The 16914-nt window shown below is 36.1% G+C and overlaps 1 protein-coding gene across 5 annotated transcripts in view; it reads left to right on the forward strand.

The window, feature by feature from the left end:
• LOC145265556 (BAR/IMD domain-containing adapter protein 2-like) overlaps positions 1-16587 on the forward strand; it is a 213332-nt gene extending 196745 nt beyond the window's left edge. For 4 of the 5 annotated variants that reach the window (XM_080121524.1, XM_080121525.1, XM_080121527.1 and 1 more), the window contains 2 exons: positions 9203-9549; positions 16317-16587. In XM_080121524.1, the coding sequence (XP_079977650.1) occupies positions 9203-9549; positions 16317-16359 (390 nt within the window). In that variant the 3' untranslated portion in view covers positions 16360-16587. The remainder of the gene's footprint in view (positions 1-9202; positions 9550-16316) is intronic. The other variant, XM_080121528.1, reaches the window with a different exon arrangement.
• The last annotated feature ends 327 nt before the right edge of the window (positions 16588-16914 follow it).

Below are 16914 nucleotides of genomic sequence, written 5' to 3' on the forward strand. Positions count from 1 at the left end.
ATTATTGATTATTATTATACTATTGATTACTATTGATTACTATAGATTATTATTATACTATTGATTATTATTATACTATTGATTATTATTATACTATTGATTATTATTATACTATTGATTATTATTATACTATTGATTATTATTATACTATAGATTATTATTATACTATTGATTATTATTATACTATAGATTATTATTATACTATTGATTATTATTATATTATTGATTATTATTATACTATTGATTACTATTGATTACTATAGATTATTATTATACTATTGATTATTATTATATTATTGATTATTATTATACTATTGATTATTATTATACTATTGATTATTATTATACTATTGATTATTATTATACTATAGATTATTATTATACTATTGATTATTATTATACTATAGATTATTATTATACTATAGATTATTATTATACTATTGATTATTATTATACTATTGATTATTATTATACTATTGATTATTATTATACTATAGATTATTATTATACTATTGATTATTATTATACTATAGATTATTATTATACTATTGATTATTATTATATTATTGATTATTATTATACTATTGATTACTATTGATTACTATAGATTATTATTATACTATTGATTATTATTATACTATTGATTATTATTATACTATTGATTATTATTATACTATTGATTACTATTGATTACTATAGATTATTATTATACTATTGATTATTATTATACTATTGATTATTATTATACTATTGATTATTATTATACTATTGATTATTATTATACTATAGATTATTATTATACTATTGATTATTATTATACTATTGATTATTATTATACTATAGATTATTATTATACTATTGATTATTATTATACTATAGATTATTATTATACTATTGATTATTATTATATTATTGATTATTATTATACTATTGATTACTATTGATTACTATAGATTATTATTATACTATTGATTATTATTATATTATTGATTATTATTATACTATTGATTATTATTATACTATTGATTATTATTATACTATTGATTATTATTATACTATAGATTATTATTATACTATTGATTATTATTATACTATTGATTATTATTATACTATAGATTATTATTATACTATTGATTATTATAATATTATTGATTATTATTATACTATTGATTACTATTGATTACTATAGATTATTATTATACTATTGATTATTATTATACTATTGATTATTATTATACTATTGATTACTATTGCTTACTATAGATTATTATTATACTATTGATTATTATTATATTATTGATTATTATTATACTATTGATTATTATTATACTATAGATTATTATTATACTATTGATTACTAGTTAGAAGAACAGATTGATTTGTTAGTTTAAATGCTATTTGGGTCTGACTTTTAAAATCTGATGATATAAATTTATATGTCATGTAATGAATAGGAGTACATCCGGGTTCTTCCTCCTTACAACAATATGATTGGTTGCTTAAACCATAAATACTAACTGGAATAACAGCTTTGACCACAAATATACATTCAGCAACACCCTTGATGCCAGCAAAGCGACTGGTCCTGACAATATGTCAGTCCTAGTAAAACGGGCACAGGGATGCAACGTTGCGGCAATGGGAAAAAAGATTTCATATCACGTATCTAATAAATTGTAGTGAAGTATTACTATTAAATTGCCAATAACATGGTACAACAATAACAAATGAGAATGGCTAGTTAGAAGCACAGATTGATTTGTTAGTTTAAATGTTATTTGGGTCTGACTTTTAAAATCTGATGAGATAAATTTATATGTGATGTACCTATTTACTATGCCTCCCCACGGGGCAGAGTTAGACACCAGGGTCGTTTTTTAACGTGGAGAAAAGGTACAAAAATAAAAATTGTCTCAGTCGTGAAGGATTTCTCCTCCACCGAAAGAGAACAAGAAATAGAAGTGCAGCATCTGAAGAACAGATACTACACTTTGATCTTGTAATCAATAGAAGTACATGGTTGCTTAAGCCATAAATACTAACTGGTGGAGCCGCCTATTACAGACGTGGAAACGTGTGCCAACGCCATACGCTAAGGAATACCAGCTCAATCATAAACACTCATTCAGCAACACCCAACCATCCATTCTTAATTCTTGCAATCACACTAGCATCTGCTTCACCCTGTAACAAAACTTCTTGATAAGCTCAAAAATTTCACAATGCAGATATACTTTCTGCACCGTTGGTTGCAGGTTAGTACACTCAAACAGTGACATAGAATTCCAAAGTCCAGCAGTCCGAGCAAAGACACTATTATAGTGGAAGGCTTTCTGGCACCGAGGGACCTCAGCAGTGAAGGGGTGGGATTTTGCAGCTTGTCAAGACGACAAATATCGAAAAATTGGCCAAAAAGATGAATTCTGTGCTGGTCAACTGAGCCATTTTTTTCCAAGTAGGGGTCAGTTTTTGCATCAACATTATTGCAAAGTCATACGCCTTAATCATCATATGTTTAAATTACATTATTTCGAAGGCCCGTGACGTCACATGTGCGCTTGCTTTTTTCGCCTTTTCCTTTTCTGTGTTACACGTTCGAGCCTGGCTACTGCGGATAATTTTTTTTTTTTTTTTTTTTTTTTTTGTGTTCGCACAAGTACACACTACTATTTTTACTTTTTTAGAGATTTGGTTGTTCAATATTCTTACTATAACACCTCTTCATGTTTTCTTTGTTTTTTTTTTGCTTACAAAATTTTGCTTTTGGTTTTGCTTCTGGCTGTGGCACCCAGGTCGCCCGATTTTTTTTGTTTTTTTTGTTACGACGTTGGTTATTCAATGGCTTTACTATACCACCTCTCCACACCCGCGCAGTGCCGGATACCCATGCTAGCCTAATATATAAAAAGCAAAATATGTGTGTGTTTGCATGTCTCCCAAAATCTTTCAACTCTTGCAACGAACACTGAGAAAATTGGTATCAGTAGAAAGATCGGTCTCTCAGATAACAAATATCTAAAAATTGTCCAAAAAAAGATTAATTCGATGCTGGTCAACTGGGCGTTTTTTTTTTTTTTTAGCAAGGAGATATCAGTTTTTTTCGTCAACGTTTTTGCAGGTCATTCAGCCATAGCAATCACAGCGTATATTTGAAAGATGTTATTTCGAAGATTCGTGACGTCATAAGGTGCGGTGGGCAAGGCAGATTTTTTCATCTCCTTTTCCTCTTTTGAGTTACAGGTTTGAGCCTGGCTACTGCGGCTTCTTTTTTAGGGCTGGGGATTGGATGCTCAATAAGGTTTACTATACCACCTCTCGACACTGGGCAACGCCGGGTACCCATGCTAGTTTATGATAAAGCGGCAAAAACATGGGAAGTAACTCTGCGCAGGTTCTTTAATAGATCCGTGGTGTTTTTAAACCACTAATCTATACAGTTACATTTACAGACGGCTGCAAAGAATTCCTTCGGTAGCAACTAGCTTTTCCATCGCATCGTTGTCAGTTCCATTTGTGGTGCTTCTTAAATATGCTGTTTTAGGCAAAAACAATATTACGTACTTAAGCACTGGACAGAGTTCAAAATAGACTTTGTGATCTAGTAAGCGATGCCCTTTTTCTCTTCTCTGCGACCTCTTGCTTTTTTTTTTTTTTTTTTTTTACAAAGGAATCACCACTTATCAAGGCCTGCAGGCCACTTGTGGATAGAGGTTAGTCAATGTGATTATAGTGTATTAACCTGACTGGGATAGCTTCCGTACATTCATATCTGATTAACCTCTGCACTCCATGTTTAAAAAGGAAGCGTCCTCTATAGTATCAGATCTGACCGAATGGTTAATTGTAGGCATAGACCAATTCATACCATCTAAAAAATTCCAACAAAAACCTAACAGCTAGCCATGGTTCTCCCCAGAATGTGCTGCTGCTATCGCGCACAGAAATCACTTTTTCCATAGCTACCAACGTAATAGATGCACTGAGACTAAAGCTGCTTACAGGACTGCCAGCAACAATTGTAAAAGAGTAATAAAAAATGCAAGAGAGCTATATGCCCAGTCTGTTAAATCCAAGGTAGCTGATCAGCGGCTTGGTTCCCACCAGTTTTGGCAAATAACAAATAGGACCCTGAACAGAAGTGTGCGTTCTATCCCAACCATTATCAATGGACCAGAGGTCATCTCGTCAGCGTCAGACAAGGCCAAACTATTTGCAAAGAACTTTGCAGCTAATTCTACCCTATGAACAAGCTAGGTAACATACAAATATCCGTGCATGAGGTCGCCAAGCTAATCAAGAACCTAGATTCCAGTAAAGCAACTGGCCCTGATGGCATCCCAATTATAGTGTTAAAAAAGCTTCAACCAGAACTTGCTCCCATACTTACAAAACTGTTTAAGCGCTGCCTTAAGGAGAAGTGCTTTCCGACTCCCTGGAAGACCTCATCAGTTTGCCCTGTATTTAAGAATTCAGGTGATAAGTCATCTCCCTCTCAGTACAGACCAATAAGTCTCCTGTGTGTTATGAGTAAGTTGCCGGAACCCATATTAAATAGAAAAATAGTCAACCACCTCAGCAGGAATAACCTTCTAAGTGACACACAATATGGTTTCCAGCTCTGCTAGATCTACAGCAGATGTGCTGACGGTTATATCCCACAGGATTAGTGAATCTCTCGACAAAGGCTTCCTTTCTAGGGCAATTGCTCTTGACATATCAAAGGCCTTCGACAAGGTATGGAATAAGGGTCTACCACAAGATTTCCAGCTACGGTATAACTGGAAATGTTTTCTCAATCATTAAATCATTTCTCTCCGATAGGCTCATAAGAGTAGTGGTAGATGGACAAAAATCGGAGGCCTGCAATATAAATGCTGGAGTCCCTCAGGGGTCAATCCTAGGCCCAACTCTCTTCCTGATCTACATCAATGACCTCCCTAAACACATACTTAAATCATTCGTTGACAGATGTCACGACCATCTACGTGCTGATGACACGACCATCTACAGCAACACATCAAAGGCTGTAAATGACAAAGTTCTCTCTAATTCTCTCTCCTCTGATGTCGAGCGCGTGGTTCAGTGGGGGAAAATGTGGCTGGTTACCTTTAATGCATCCAAAACCAAACTCCTATCCTTACATCATCAACGCTCTGATCCCCAGCTGGCATCAATTGTGATGGATGGCTCTCGTCTGGATGAGACCCCGTGTTTTGACAAGCTTCTGGGTTTGACCTTTACTCCCGATCTGAAATGGAACACTTACATCGTCTGTTGCCAAGGTCGCTGGAAAGATGGTGGAATCCTTCTACCGCTCCAGAAGATATCTCACTACTGATGCAATTCTCTATCTATATAAAAGCCAAGTACGTCCAAGGATGGAATACTGTTGCCATATCTGGGCAGGAGCTGCGAAAAACAGCCTATCCTGCCTTGACAGAGTACAAAATAGACTTTGTGGCTTAGTGGGGGATGCCCTTTTCTCTACCCTGCAATCTCTCTCCCACAGAAGAGACGTTGCGAGCCTATCCTTGTTTTATCGTTATTTCCATGGCAAGTGCTCGTCTGAACTCCAATCTCTGGTCCCCCCTCGCCAATCTTTCACGAAAAACACCCATCTAGCTGAATCCACTGTGAAAAATTTCCCCCACTCTATATCTGTGCCTAAATCAAAATGCGGATTCCATGAACAAAGCTTCTTTCTTAGAACTGCACGCCTATGGAACTCTGTTCCGTCTGCCTGCTTCCCACCGGACTACAACTTGGATGTCTTCAAGTCCAATGTTAACAAATTCCTAATGAACCGCCCCCTTAAGTAAACACTTCATCAAATCTCCACACTAACGTATTGTACTTGCAATAACCCTTATCCCTGAGTGGGTTCCGGGCCTTGAGAAGTGGTGATCACTGTGTAAAAAAAAAAAAAACATAAGTAGTGGAGATTTTGTAAATTGGATTACTTAGGGGGATGGTTCATCAAGAACTTGTTGACATTGGACTTGAAGACAATGCGATTGTAGTCAGCTAGAAAACAGGCCAACGGAAGAGAGTTCCACAGGCATGCATTTCTAAGAAAGAAGCTTTGTTCATGGAATCTATATTTTGGTTTAGGCACAGATAAAGAGGGTGGGAAATTATTGATAGTGGTTTTGGCTAGATCAGTTTTCCAACAGAAGAGATGTCACAAGCCTGTGCTTTATCGCTATTTTCATGGCAAGTGTTCGACCGAGCTCCAATCTATGCTACCTCCCTCGCTAATCTTCAACAAAAAAAAAAAACTCCTCTAGTCAAAATCACTATCAATAAATTCCCCCACTCTCTATTGGTGCCTAAACCTAAACATGGATTTTATGAACAAAGCTTCTTTACTAGGACTGCCCACCGGTGGAACTCTGTTCTGCTGGTCTGCTTTCCAGCTGATTACAATATTGTCACCTTCAAGTCCAACGTAAACAAGTTTGGCTGTAAACACTATCAATAATTTCTCCCCCTCTTTATCTGTGCCTAAACCTAAACATAGATTCCATGAACAAAGCTTTTTTCTTAGGACTGCACATCTGTGGAACTCTTTTCCATTTACCTGCTTTCCGACTGACTACAATATGGTCATCTTCAAGTCCAATGTAAACAAGTTCTTGATGAGCCGTTCCCCCTTAAGTAATCCAATTTACCAAATTTACACTACTAGCAATTACTATGATATTGTCCCGTTGACCGCTGTACACTCTTTAAGCCTTATCCCCGAGTGGCCTCTGCGCCTTGATATGTGGTGATTCCTTTGTAAACAAAAAAAAAGTTCTTGTTGAACCGTCCTTGTAAATAATCTAATTATACCAAATTACTTCTACAAGTGATTATTACACAATTGGACTAATGACTACAATACACACATTAGCTCTTATCCCCGAGTGGCCTCCGGGCCTTGATATGTGGTGATTCCTTTGTTAAAAAAGAAAAAAAAAAGTCATGTCGAAAATAGTAATATATTCAAAAATTACGAAAATCCATCAAGTAGAACTGCTATTGTTTTTATTAAAACAAAGTCTATCACTATGGGCTGAAATGTTAGCCATCATTAAAATGTAATCTAAAACATGCATTCCAAGTTATATCCCTTGTGTTTTGAACTCTTCATCGTCTACTTTAAAACATCTCAGAAAAATGCAATTTTACCCAATTTTCCGTAAAAAATAATTTTAACTATAACTTTCTACTTGATAAATTTTCGTAATTTTTGGATATATTACCACTTTCGACATGACAAATAAGCGCATAATATTATTTTTGCTTAAAATGACATATTTAAAAAAATCGATCCGTCGACTCTGTATCAACAAGCGCCTCGTTTATTGATTGATTTTATTTTCCGAATTTTCCACACAAGAAAATATATCATCTGGATTTCTTCAACTATATGTCAAACACCTTGACCCCCTCCCTCCCCGACTAGCAAGGTTAGTGAATGTTGCCCGGGGCAAACACTGTTATATAATAATCAATAGAGAATTGCCTCTGTAATACTAAATACAGAATCTGCATAAATCAGAGTATCATTTTTAAGCATATTTTATGATCGGACAATGCCGGGCGACATACGAGTCTATACAGGGTGTCCAAATCAAATGCATACACTCTTTAAATGACCATAAAAACAACATTTATTATAAGAAAGAAAAGTTTCATACATCAAAATATTATTAACAAATATAGAAACCAGCTAATTATCGAAAGTGTTAAAATTATTGGCCATTGTGGTCCATGAACAGCTGACAACGCTCACCGATTGAATCGAAAACGTTCCTAATCAGTTCAATTGGTATGTTGACACATCTTCTTTCAATGGTTGCTTTCAACTCATTCATTGTAGCTCGTTTTGTTGTGTGAGCCCTGTGTTTAGCATGCTCTCAACTCTCTGCCCCCAAAAAAGAGAAAAATCCATGGGGGTGGGGTCAAATTCAGTGAGCATGGACAGTACTTGATACTTCCTCTTCGTCCTAACTGTTTTGCAGGTGACTATCAAGATATGCTTTTACGTCATGATGATAATGGGGAAGTGCTTCATCCTGCTGGAAGTGCCATTCTTTATTCCTAAACATTTCTTGGGAATGTGGCATAGCGTATTCATGTTGAAAGTTGAGATAATTTAAAGAGTGTATACATTTTATTGGGACACTCTGTATTTTTCCCAGTGGATGTTATATTTTGAAACACTATTATTTATTTTGAACGTCTCCAGGAATGGATCCATGTAGCAAGTTGAGATAATTTAAAGAGTGTATACATTTTATTGGGACATCCTGTATATCTATAAAAGTGAGAATGTGTGTATGAGGACACTTCTTAACCTATATACTCAAAGAATTTTTGATCTACAGATTTTGGCATTTAGGGTATTCAGACATGTGGAAAACTTTTTAATTGGTTTTTATCAGGGGAAAAAAGGGCTGCTAAGGAGTCAAAATTGAAAAAAAATGAGAGGGAGGTCCTCGGATTTATTTGTGTTTGGCAACTGTTTCACATGACAGCTTATGTTAAGACTAAGTAGGTTTTAAAACACATTTTAAAGATTGTATCCAGCTGGCCTAATGGTTATCGTACTTGACTCGCTGTCTTTGGGTTTTGGTTTCGATCTCAGCTTGAATATTTTTTTTTTTTTTTTACTTACAAGGCATGAACTGTTTAGAAAAAAGATAATATTCGCATGCACGTGTCTCAGTTTCTTTTCCGTCTTTTTTTTTCCTTTCTTTTCCTTTTTTTTCCTTTTCCTTTTTTTTTCTTTTTTTTCCTTTTTTTTCCTTTCTTTTCCTTTTTTTCCTTTTTTTTCCTTTTTTTTCCTTTTTTTTCCTTTTTTTCTTTTTTTTTCTTTTTTTTTCTTTTTCTTTTTTTTTCTTTTTTTTCTTTTTTTTTCTTTTTTTCCTTTTTTTTCCTTTTTTTTCTTTTTTTTTATTTTTTTTTTTTTTATTTTTTAATGGAATTTAATGTCACGTCTAATACTGAGCATGGGCAACGCTGGGCACATCTGCTGGTAGTTTAAAAAAATATATTGAAAAGAAAATTTTAAGTTGCACTGCGGCTTCAAACCAATGTTGTAAACTTGTATTTTTATGAACCTAATTTTTTAAAAACAGTTTCTGATATTTTTTTGCACATCTTTTTTTTTTTTAAAAAGCTTGTGTTAACTTTTTCTTTCTCCAAATTCCAGGTGTCAGAACATCTCTCTACACAAAGCCCAAAGAATGCAGCCGAAACCTACGTCTCTGCTGCCTCTTTCTCTATGTCTCCTAGTTTACTTGCTCGGACCCCTTCATCTAACATCCCACCAGCTCCGCCCATGGTCAGTTCGCAAGCCAATCATAGCACATCAGCTTATTCGACAGGGAATGTCCCCATATACAGCACGCCTTCCCATATGACGTCACACCTCTCCAGTTCACTTCCTGCAAACAGCCCCGTTTTTAGAAGCAGGATTTCTTCATCTCCTCCACTTCCGCCCCCTCCGATAAATTTCCCTCCACCCACGGAAGATTATACAGATACGGAGGATATCAGGTAAAATTATTTGATGGTTAACCCTAGCCCTAGCCCCTTTTTTGATGAAGACCTTTGTCCCATTGATATTTTGAAGAGGTTCACTTGTACAGAGAAAATGTCCACTCATCTCGTAGTTTGCTCATTGGGTAGTGATGTCTATAAGCAGAGATGACAGAAGCAGTCATAGATATGTTCGTTTTTTATTATTATTATTTATCTCCTTGTGGCGGCATTAATTGAAGTAAACAGTTATATTATTTGCTCTGCTGTTTTGCCTACTTACATGAGATGAATTGCATCTACATCTACCCACTTCCGTCATTCCCTGCACTCTCACAACAAAAGGTGAAATCAAATGCCAAAGTGGCAGAACCAAATTTGCGTCCCTGTCATGTACTTTCTCCATGAAATGGTACCAACTTTTCCAACTCCCATAGGATTATGGAGGCCTCAAAACTTCTGAGCAAGCAGAACCAATCTCATTTCTTTGCCACATAACTTCCTCCCATAACGTAATTTCCTGTACACGTCAGCCTTACCTATATGATTTTCAATGAAAAATTCCATTATCATTTTAAGCTTACATGAAATTTTCCGTTTTCTTTTTTTTTTTTTTTGCTTTTGTTTTTAATTCTTTTTACAGTATTTTTTTTTTTTGCTTTTGTTTTTAATTCTTTTACAGTATATATTTTTTTTCTTTTGTTTTTAATTCTTTTTACAGTATTTTTTTATTTTCCACACCTAAAGTTAATATCATGTCTAACCATCAAGTTTACAAGATTTTCCACTTTGTCAACAGAGCCAAGAATTCACTGACTGCGATCCTATGTAGAGGAATAACACCACCACCTCAGGAAACGGTCAAGGAGTATTTTTTTATAGGAGTATAAAATGTTGCCACATCTTGGCAGGAGCTACTAGAAGCAGCTTATTTTGTCTTGACAGAGTTCAAAATAGACTTTATAGCTTAGTGAGGATGCTCGTTTCTCTTCCCTGCAGCCTCTTTCTCACGAGCTTGTTTCTGCTCTCTCGTTATTTTCATGGTAAGTGCTGGTCTGAGCTTCAATCTATTGTCCCCCATCGCCAAACTTTCACAAAAAACACTCGTCTAGCCAAAACCACCATCAATAATTTCCCCCCCCCCTCCACTCTTTATCTGTGCCTAAACCTAAATGCAGATTCCATGAAAAAAGCTTTTCTTAGAACTGCACGCCTGTGGAACGCTCTTCCATTTGCCTGCTTTCCAGCTGACTACAATCTGTCTTCAAGTCCAGCATAAACAAATTCTTGATGAACCGTCCCTCTAAGCAATCCAATTTACAAAATCTCCACTACTTATAGTTATTACTATGCTTTAATCACATTGACTAATGTATACCCATTAGCCTTTATCCTCGAGTGGCTTCTGGGCCTTGATAAGTGGTAACTCCTTTGTAAAACAAAAAGCTCCTGCTTGTATAATTCAATTTATCAACTTCATTTGGTATTAAACAACCCATGATGCCTACTGGAGAGAGGTTGAATACCCACTAGACACTATCCTCGAGTGGCATAAGAATTCTTTCCCTTATAAGTAAATCCTGATCAAATGTTTAAAATCACATAATATTCGTGAATCAAATAAGATTTCCTCAGTATGGCTAACCCACACTCGCTTTTGCAAGGAATGCTGCACCTTCTCCGAGTGATGTTACTTCAAGTAACAGCACAGAGCTTGATACTCCACCAGACTAGATGAATTCTTGTCCTGGAATCCATAAGACCAAGAGACGACAAAAAGATATACTATAACAATGAATGACCAATTGTTGAGAGGGAGAAAGTTACTTACACCTTAGAGTATCCTTTACCTCTACAAGGCCACCATTCGTCCATGTATGGAGTATTGTTGTCACATTTCAGCTGGTGCATCTGCTACTAGTCTCTTGCTCCTGAACAGGGTCCAAAAGAGAGCCGCCAACCTGATAGCTCCCGAACTGTGATCCAAGCTTCAACATCCCTCTGCCTGTTTTAAAAGTATTTTAATGGTAGATGCTCTGACGAACTACAAGCCTTTGTACCAACTTGATGTAAACATCCCCGACAAGCAGCCAAGTCCCACCCCTACACAGTAGAGAACCTTTGATGTAAGAAGTCGTTCTATTCTAATAGCCTCTTTCCCAGAACTGCTGGTCCTGGATATGACCTTAAACTATATCCAGTGGTGAGGCCACAGCTTGCGGGCTTTGGGGAGTGTGGAGTCACCCTTTAATTACCACTGCTCCCAGGTCCACTCTGACCTGGAGTGGTAGTACCTGTTAGGGTCCCAACTATGGGTTAAATAGAATCCGACTTGAAAACAACAAATATATTCTAATAAAAAAATTTTCTTCAAAATCTTTAGATTCGGCATTAAATAACCTGAAAAGGGTTGATATGCCGTAAAACAAAAACAACCAACCCAGAACTGCTAGACTCTGGAACTCCAGTCCGGGTTCATGTTTTCCTAACTGTCCTGACATGCAGCAGTTGAAGTGTAATGTGAATAGACATCTTGCTGCTCGACTTCCTACATAGTATCTCTGCAACTACTGTCCCCGATAGTAGCCCCCTTCATCAAAGTGGCACTATGCCTTGTTTGGGGTGAAAATGTTTTTAACTTCTTCACCAACTCAGTGTTTGAGAGATAAAGAACTTTAATGGAACATTCGAATATCTATGGATCTCATATAGGGATCAAACCATCTTTTTTGTTGGATACCCAATCATATCAACATGAAGGGTAACAATAGAGATTGTCCTTGGCCTTCGGGCCAAGATCAAAGTCAACGACCCCCAAAATCCCCCCTTTTGAGTTGGCCATGTGCCTAAGTTTTTTGTTCATCATTGATTTTGACTGTATTTTTTTAACATGAATAAAAGATTTAATATCTCAAAGTGTAGTATCTGTTCCGGCAAATACTGCAAGCAAAGACCATATGTGGGGGCAACCCCACATATAAGACCTTGGTCAATGTAGGGGCAACCCTTCATACCAATTGTCATTATCCAGCTCCCCTACTCCCCGGGGAGTTGGTCCCCATTTCCCCTTCACTCCTCACTTTAAAAATCGGCCTTGTGCTTAATTTGCTCAGTGGGGGAGCAAATAAATACCTCAAAGTGTAGTATCTGTTCTTCAGATGCTGCACTTCAATTCTTGTTCTCTGTCAGTGGAGGAGAAATCCTTCACGACTGAGACAATTTTTTATTTTTGTTCCTTTTCTCCACATTAAAAAACGACCCTGGTGTCTAACTCTGTCCCGTGGGGAGACATTGTAAATAGGAACAACAGAGCTGACAAAGCAGTAAAAGCAGCAGTAAATTTGACCCCCACCAAAGATAAGATCCTTCATCCCGATCTAAAACAAACCATTAACAAATATATTAGAAACACATGGCAAGAATCATGGAACTCCTGCACTAAAAACAAGCTATACCAAATCAGGGAAACCATAGGAAAACAAAAACCAAACAAAAGAATGACCGAAAGGAAGGAAGTTATAATAACAAGACTCCGAATAGGTCATACCTCTATAACACACTCTTACCTACTCAAAAAAGAAGCGGGGCCCCATTCTGCATATCCTGCCAGGACCATACACAGTCAATCATATACTAACAAGATGCGAAGACTCGAAAACAAACCGACTGAATCTATATAATGAAAAAAACTGTAAAGGACATATTCACTCATGTAGACCCAACTACCCTTCTCAAGTATCTGAAAATAACAGGGTTACTCAACAAAATTAAAAAAAAAAAAAAAATACCTTATCTAACTATATAAGCATAGACATTGAACACCAGATACATACATAAAACTTATAACTATTAATGTATATTAAAAAAAAGACTCTGGCATTAAATGACCATGTAGGTTAATATGCCATAAAATCGATCAATCAATCATATAGAGATCAAGTGTTGGCCCCTGGGGGTGATTTCTGAGAACTTTGACGCAAATAAAATGAAACAAACTATTACTTGAAAAAAATAAAAAATAAAACTGCATAACGCTGTGCAAACAAAAAGTGCACACCCACAACTCGGAACTGATGGATCTATGTTGATAAAATGTATTGATAAAAAATCAGCATAACTAGTTCTACTGTCACGTCTTTGCCTTTTATTTTCTATAAATTACCTTTATATATACACAGTAAACAATGCTTCAAGCAAACTACATCAGCATCTTATCACTTAACACCTGTGCATTGTATCGCCTTCTATAAATTTTCTTTATACACATTAAACAATGCTTGAAGCAAACTACAGTAACTCCTTTATCTATATATCTATAAAAGTGAGAACGTGCGTGTGTGAGGACAATTCTCAAGTGTGCACGGGCTTGCGTGTGGAGAAAAAAGAAGAAAGGATAACATGTAGTCAAGAAGCAAAGTGTGTGCCGAGGAAGATGGACGTGTAAAAAAAAAAAAAAAAAAAAAAAAAAAATGGCTGGCTATGGTCAGCATGAGGTGGTGAGAAAAAAAACACAACCGGGTGAAATGGATGTGTGGCCCCATGGTGATGGCAAGAGACTTTTAAGCTGGTGTTGAAATGGCAGGGTGTTGTATTAGCAGACGAAATGAACAGTTAGAAAAAGAGAGGCAGGCATAGTTTGGAAAGTACTGTTAATAAATGCCTTTTGCTAAAATGGAAAAAAAAAATCCGAGTCGGATTTATTTATTTTCGTTTGTTTGTTCCTTCAACTTCCAGAAGAGTGTAACTTTGCAACTGAATTATACCAAGTACTTTATCCACTATGCCACAGGTCCTTGCAGAAGATTTTGACAGGATAAACCTGAAGAAGGTCGGAGGTTACAGCGACTGAAACGTGGAAATAACACTCCAAGTGAGAACAATAGTCCAGAATATTCAAATAATACAAATCGTTTGCTATTATGGACACGAGTTCTTTTGTCTTTGGAAAATTGTTGTCTGACATTCAGAACATCTTGCAGGGTGGAACGATAAAATTGTTGCCTTTAAGGAAACAACAGTACAGCTTTATTTTTTTAATTTATTTTATTTTATTTTTTTACATGGTAGTCACCACTTATCAAGGCCTGGAAGCCACTCTGGGATAAGGGTTATTGCGTGTACAGTAATCAATGGGATAATATCGTAGTAATCGTTAGTAACGGAGATTTGATAAGGTGTCTTACTTAAGGGGGCAGTTTATCAGGAATTTGTTTATGTTGGACTTGAAGACATCCAAATTGTTCATGGAATCTTCATTTTGATTTAGGCACAGCAGGGTATGCAGAATGGGGAAAATTACTGACAGTTGTTTCAGCTAGACGGGTGTTTTTCGTGAAAGATTAGCGAGGGGGGGGGCCAGAGATTGGAGCTCGGATGAGCACTTGCCATGGAAATAACGATAAAACAAAGACAGGCTCACAACGTCTCTTCTGTGGGAGAGAGGTTGCAGGGAAGAGAAAAGGACATTCCCACATTTTAAAACTTCCATTGGAAAAAATCAATTCAGGTAACTTGATTATTTAGTACAGCTGACATCTATTCAATGTAGCTGCTTTTAGCCTCAATCACCACCTCTATACGGTCTGGAACTGGGAGCATGCCTTTTTCACAAGCGCTGGCGGGAGCTTGACAAATGGCGTGGATTACATTGGGTGTTGGCATTATGGGAGGTCCTGTTGGTGATATTCTCGATGTATGACCAAACGAAATAGTCCAGCAGGCTCAAGAAGGGGAGTGGGAGAAGGGTATGAAGTCCTAGCACTCCTGAAACCAAGCCTGGGTCTCTTTGGACTGATGCCGAGTCCTGCTGCCACACCCGGGTCCTGCTAGCAGCCAGCTGATTGCACTAGAGGATCACTACACTCTTCAGAACATCCAGATACACTTTAGTGTTGATTTTCAAGCCGACTTCGAAGATATGAGGTGGCATGGTGTGGCCCTCACTTGAAACTACACTAAAGACCCTAACCGTGGCCAGAAACTTTGTTTCCATCAACCTGGGCATATCCCTGTTATTCGTAGCAATCAACCGATGCATTTTGAAGGTCCTGGTAATGGTCCTGTTGTCATAACGTGGATTGGTAGAGAGCATGAGTTGTACAGTGGCGCATCTCTGATCTCGCTTGTTGAACATCGTGTCACTTTCAGACATGATAGAAGGTTCCTATCGCTCTTGGGATTTGTACACAACTGGCCAAGCAGTAGATGGTTTGCAACAAAAAAGACCGGTTTTCATCAAACGGAAATGGAATCATGTCGATTTTTTTTTTTTTTTATTATTCTATGCCGACAATTTTATTGTTCCACCTTGTATATGCTTTGAGTTGGTAAGTTTTCATTTTTTTTTTTTTTTTTTTTTTTTTTTTTGCTGCTGTAAGAATTGATCTGTTTTTGTATTCCTACATAGTCATATTCGCTTTTCTATAACGCATGGTTCATCTGTTGGAACAACAAAGACCATTGAATCACCCTAAGGATGATGGATGACTCGTGCTGGCAATTTGTTTAAAGTGAACCTGGTTTGCATAGAGCCAGCCTCACTCGCTTGTCCTAACCAGCCTGATCCAGCGGCAGGACTAGGCTGAGGAGTTACTGAAGGTATTGGCATCCTCCTATTCTCAAAGGTTACCCATCTGGTACTGACCAGGCTCAACGTTGCTTAACCATTCTCAAACTGACCAAGTTTTCAAGTGATTGTTATTAATGACATTGCAATAATTGAATATTTATATTTTTTCTTAAATATTTCAATACTTATTAATTTTTTTTTTTCTCTTTCTTTTCAGTTATCAGCTTAAGAGACTGTCCACATCAGAAAGGATGAAGTAAATGAAGAAAACAATTTTTTTAAAAATCTTAAAGATTCCAATCAATGAAAATTAGTCAGCAAAACCTTTCTTGGCTGATATTATAAAAATGTCCGCCAGAAATAAATTTTATTTCAAGGAACTTGCAGTTATCTCCCTTGGCCGACAGCGGTTAATGGTTTCTTCTGATTCAATTTATTTTTATTTAATTTTTTTTTTTTTTTTTTTTTTTTTTTTTTTTTTTTTTTTTTACAATTTCTTTGAAAATGCATAAAATTAGTTAAAACATTTGGGTTTTTATTACAGTCCGCAGAGGTCCGAAGATGTTTTCAAAAAACAAATATGTATACCAAATATAATAAATATATATATCAAAGCCAAAATAAGTTACTTTTCTACCTCTTTGAACAAGTTTTTAGTGTTTTTATTTAATGCAAAATGTTTATTCGGTTCGAAAAAAAAGTACTATTGAGAGCTACCAAAGAACAAGAAAAAAAAATGGCCATAATGTCTTTGAAATCTCTATAAAGACTTCGAAATAAGGATACTTGTACAGTTTAATGAAGACATTAAAAAA

This window comes from Euprymna scolopes, chromosome 40, assembly GCF_053919585.1.
Source record: "Euprymna scolopes isolate OS-2025 chromosome 40, ASM5391958v1, whole genome shotgun sequence".
Taxonomy (NCBI): Eukaryota; Metazoa; Mollusca; class Cephalopoda; order Sepiida; family Sepiolidae; genus Euprymna; species Euprymna scolopes.